A 5,506-nucleotide genomic window follows, 5' to 3' on the forward strand; every position below is an offset into this window, starting at 1 on the left:
ATTACAAATGAATGTAACGATAAAAAAAGGCGATTAAATTTACAAAGGAAACTCACGTTTGATCCTGCGTAAAAAGGGTAAAAGAAACTCCGTGGGAAAGTGACTCCAGTTACTCCGAAAACTCCAATAACTCCGATAGAAAACTCTAGATGGATATACTCCGACAACTTACTCCGACACTCCGATATGTGATACTACAGAGATTATGTAAGCAACAGGCTTTAAACATGATAGGCGGCTAATAACACGATCAAATACGCTCTGATAAATGATTAAAAGAATGAACAATGAAACGATAATAGAATTTAAACGATAGTAAATAATCACACAAAACAAAACAGTTCAGTTCATTTCAGTTCAGTTCGCTTGCTGAACGTTCGTCACAATTACATCGAAATGAAGAAAATCATCCTTGTCTTGCTGTCGGTGGTTGCTAGCAATTCCATGTTTCTTCAACACTTGCAACCCCCGTTCGTCCGATAGGAGTCCTTCACGGAAACCAAGAGTTCCAGCGCTGTCAATCTCCCATTCGTTCCTATCTTCACGTTCCTGTAAAAGATGCCTTAAAATCGCATTAGCGGAAGGAGAACGACAAGTGCTCCCTCGACAAACGAACAGGATTTTTTTTTCGATATTTAGAATCCGCCATCTTAGATTGCAACAAGGCGAATAAATGGTAAAGTGCCTCTATCCTAATTTGCAGCTTGTTAGAAGATTAAATTATTCAAATTATTGATCGCGCACGCGCACTGGGAATCGACCAACTTGAAACATCTGGACGCTCTTTCTTTCAAGTTCTCGAATAACGACAGCTATAGACACCGAATTTTATTCAAATTGTTTGAATCCTGTGATATAACTAACGAATAGTTTATGCTACTTTTCAAATGAAGGATACTTTTTGGGTAAGAGTGCCTTGCACCACTAACGTGGAAGGGGACAAAGAGGAACGAGCTCGGAGAACAGAAGGCAGAAGCTTAAGAGGGCGGGAGAAGGGTTTTACACGAGGGCGGGAAGCGGGAGCAGAAAGTGAAAAGGCACTTGTTTGTTGTTTCTTACTGCTCATCAACCAGTGAAAAACCTGTACCCAGCAAAGGGTTTTTTTCCACTTAATTCCATTTAAGGTCAACCGAAGGATTAAAGATAATTTCATTCGTGAGGAAACATAAAATTGAAATCAGCTGGTGTGATTAGATACCTTTCGAAGTCGGTTGCGTCATACGTCATGAATGAGAGAACATGTAAACAGTGTCAGCAGTCGGAATTATTCAGCGAGCAAAGCGAGTTAGATCCAACGTCGTCCAAGGTCATATTGATCAGCCTCAGTATTTTTGTATGTGGCAATGAAAAATCAGTCCTCGTTTCTGCAAATGCTTCTGTTAAAATCACACAATCACATAGCTGAATCATACCGCTAGTGAATAAATGTATCATAGAATGTATGAACAACTTTTAAACCTTTCTGCAGAGGTTTTAAAAAGATCTCAATTTCTCGAAGAAATCCGAGTAGTTTTAAAATGTGACTTGGAGACCAGCCGAACAATAATGTGCAATAACAGTCTATCAGCGCTTAATTAAACTGAACGCTCAAAAATGCAAACGGTTTAACAATGAATGAGTAGTGACTTGAATCATTCGTTGGAGCCAGCTTTCATACAGCTCACGACAACAGCTGCTTCCAGCGAAGAACGAAAATTTAACATGATGAATATGCAATTAGTTCAATTAATAGTCCTTTTAATCAAACCGAAGACGGGAGAGGGGCGGGAGTTGGGAATCAAAGGCTTGCAAAAGAACTAGAGGTGTGAGAACGTGGTACGGGAAGTTGGAAGCTGTGGGGCAAGAGTCGTATTCGAAGTTCAACGAAATCATACAAAAAAGAACAACATAAGGGAAAACAAGAGCAAATTCAGCAAGTGGTAAGATTTACTGATTATATTTCAGTTTCCACTAAATACAAAAAATTTACAATTTACGTTTGCGGGCAAGAGTTCCATTTTGCCCGCTTGAGTAGCCAAGCAGAGCAAAGGACTCGCATTATCTCACCCACGTGCTCCGCTAGCTATGAATTAATTAGCATTTACTGACAAGTTTAATTTGATCTCCGAGGATCATAGTTAATCGATTAACTATGCCGAGGATGATTATACTAATTTTTTACCATCTAAATTTATCACGCGACAAAGTTCACCGCAGAAATCGGTCTTGTTTGAAAACATTTTTCGCAGGAAACAACAGCCAAATAAAATACTAAATTTGATTAATGAAACATTCGAAAAGAAAAGCATAAGTACTCAAAACTACTTAAGCAAACATTGGGCCTATCACAGCAGTAACTGTCCACGCATTACGCTGAAAGGACGGATAAAGGCTAATGTTAAAATTATCGAAAGATAGAACACCATGATTAAAATATAAAATGACGCACATACGTGTGAGAGAGACTGGATATCAACCCCTTTCACACACACAAGAGAATCACATCAGTTCAACTTCTCCTCAAAATATCCATACATTATCCAGTAAATAGGTAAAGAGAATCATAAACAAATATCTCAGATTATCGCTGTGTCAGACGTGTCACCTTGCCATGACTTAAAATAATATTTCCTCGCATTACAAAGAGATATATGGCAGTTACAATGTGCAATTTTATTAACACATCTAAAGAGGTGAGGACCACAAGCTGGTTTCCAAATAGGCATCATATCTCTAGCTAAGCCTAGAGCCATCAATAAAGTTCCTACATGATCAATGATGTAATACTTATTTTCCAAGAAAAATTTCAAAACTGCATCGCATTAGTTCAATTATATTCCAACGCATCAAAAGTTAATAAATTGAGGCTATAAAAGCTTTCATTTTGGACATAAAACTTTAGTCTTAAGTTACATCATGCTGTGTGGAAAATAAAGGCATTGTGCTTACTATGTTAATTGCATGATTATTGATGCAAAGCACTTAGTTTGTAAACTAAGCGTGATTTTTAAATAATGATTACTTTTCGTCCTAAACCATCAAGCCAAGTTACTAGTGCAATGCGGTCCTCAGTGGTCACTGCCATCCCTATCAGAATATAGGACTGTCCCATATTGACAGCAGTACTTCGCACAAACTCACCATCTTTGGTGTAAATTTCTATATGCAAGATGTCTGAATTATAGTCCTTATCACCGACCACCACGACATGTTGACTTGCCCTTTGAAATGCAATGTTTGAAAACGCCATAGATATTTGCAGATCAAACGTGTTTAGATGATCACCTTGTTCGCTAAGTATGTGAACACGTGACGGATCGCCTTGTACCACCATAACTCTGCCATCACTTACAGTGGTGATGTCGCAGGGGTTCGTCAAGATTTGTTCTCCAAAACTGCAAACAAACTGACCATCAGTCTCATAAACATCCACAATATGTGCCTCGCTCCAGTTTCCCCTCAGTACCATCACTGTACCACTATCACTGACCGACAGTTCACACCGCTCAAATTTATGGTCCATTGTCCTGACGCGAAACTTGTGATGATGATCAGCGGTTTTGTTAAACTTAAAAATCCAGAATGGGTACTCACCACTTATTTCTTGGACCAGGACATAAATGTTGTCATTCATGTCTGTGGTTAGCCGAACCCCGAATTGAATCGATAGCTCTTTAGGGCTGTCATCAATTAAAGGAGGAAGACTGAAACATTGCAAAAACTTGCCACTGCTGTCATACACCTTGATTGTCGAAAAATTGTCTGCTACAATATATTGCCCGCTTGAGTTGATAGCGATACCAAGCGGGTTATTTAACCTGTGCTTCTTTTCACCATCATGACCAAGTATCCATGATACACTACAGTTCTCCATACCCTGTTTACAAAGTATTTTTCTTACTCTCCGGTCTCGCAACAGATCAACTTTCTCCTTCCCTGTATCAATCATGGACAATGGTGGTAATAATTCTTTTGCAAATGGTTCAGTTGTAAATGGTTTTTCGACGTGTACTGTTTGTATGACATCGTAGGCGACGCGGTTGACAAGACAGACACCGGAAATAACTTTCCGTCGTTCTTCTTTGCTAAATAAACCCTTCACTGCCATGATACCTGTCCTGAGCTGCTCTTGAAGACTTTGCTGAACCACCGGCAGACTGTTTAGCTCTTCGATACACACTCTACATGATGCTACAGCATCTGCGGGATGGTCTATTGTTTCTAATACTGTTGCCATGACTCGGTACTGCATTGCTAAGATGCGGTCAGTTGTTGATAGCGCTTCATTTGAAAAAACAATTGTTGCCATTTGACGGGCACGTTTGAATCTCTTCTTTGCATTGGCAAGCTGTTTTGTGGCAGATTCAGTAAGCTCCAAGTGTTTCATTCCTTCAGCGAGTGACACAGCTTCCGCACAAGCCGCTTGTGCTGTATCCGCGCCATACTCACTCATCGACCTTTTCTCTTCAAATACTTCATACAGAAATTCGATTCCTTCTCTAAAGAATCCAATACTCGCTGATAGATCTTTCCTTGATAATCCATCCAGCTTGGACTTCAAGTCATCGATTTCTCGCATGATGAAGCCGCGAAACTGTTGATCTGTTACGTCGCCATCTTTAAGCTTTTTTGCTGCCTCATCTCTGCCTTTATCCACAAGCCATCTAACAGTCGCTTTGAAAACTGCTGTTATGATCGCAGACATAATGGCAGCTTGCAACTTAGTAATCAGAAGAAATTGGGAGCTTTTTTTAAGTGAATCTTCACAATAAGTAACTCCTCAAGCGTCGATGAAAGCAAAAGAAAAAACAAATGATGGCAAAATTTCAAGAATGATTGCAATTTTGGAATGATAATAGCTGTCAGCCCAGAAAATAAAACAAAACAAAGCATAACAAAGAGAAAGCAATCAAGGAATGATGGCGTGAAGATTTATAGCCTCTTCGAATAATCCTTTGTTGGAAAAACATATTTGTCTTTGAAAAGTTATGTTGCTCATTGCAGACACTCAAATAGGCTGTTGTGGTCTTAAGTTCTTCCTTTCGCCGACGAATGATAATGTGAGCATTAGAAATCCCTGACAGGTATCAGTAAAAGTACAATCTAAAGCTCTCTTTGTTTTTTTTAATAACATGTTACTAGTTATCATTGAAATTTTCAATCACGTCACGGCATCATTCGACTTCTCAATGGAAATGTTGTTTGATGCCCGAGGCAAAAAAGGATGATTATTGTTCATGAATCTTCCTTAGTTGTTAGCTTTGTTCCCAGCTGTAACGTGTTTTATTTATACTGAGTTCTTTCTTTCTTTACCTTGTTACCCGTAAATAACTGTTATACCACAACTGGAGCTGGAACGGGTTCCTTCAACCAAATTAGTATTTGGCTACTTATCAGGTTTCGGCCCCACACACGTACAATCTAATTTACTTCAAGAATCTTTGGAATCCCTTCTCACAGCATGGGTTGAAAAGCGAGCCGTGTGAACTCAGAGGGTGAAAGACTGAGTTTATATTTATAGACTCAA

At 39.2% G+C, this 5,506-nt stretch overlaps 1 protein-coding gene across 1 annotated transcript; it reads right to left on the minus strand.

Moving 5' to 3' along the window:
* Positions 1-1,920: 1,920 nt before the first annotated feature.
* On the minus strand, positions 1,921-4,756 carry LOC131769316 (uncharacterized). Its single transcript, XM_059085045.2, has one exon. It carries the CDS (start codon positions 4,682-4,684, stop codon positions 2,987-2,989), a length of 1,698 nt encoding a protein of 565 aa, XP_058941028.2. The 5' UTR covers positions 4,685-4,756; the 3' UTR covers positions 1,921-2,986.
* Between the last annotated feature and the right edge of the window lie 750 nt (positions 4,757-5,506).

The sequence above is a fragment of the Pocillopora verrucosa genome, chromosome 10, assembly GCF_036669915.1.
Source record: "Pocillopora verrucosa isolate sample1 chromosome 10, ASM3666991v2, whole genome shotgun sequence".
NCBI lineage: Eukaryota > Metazoa > Cnidaria > Anthozoa > Scleractinia > Pocilloporidae > Pocillopora > Pocillopora verrucosa.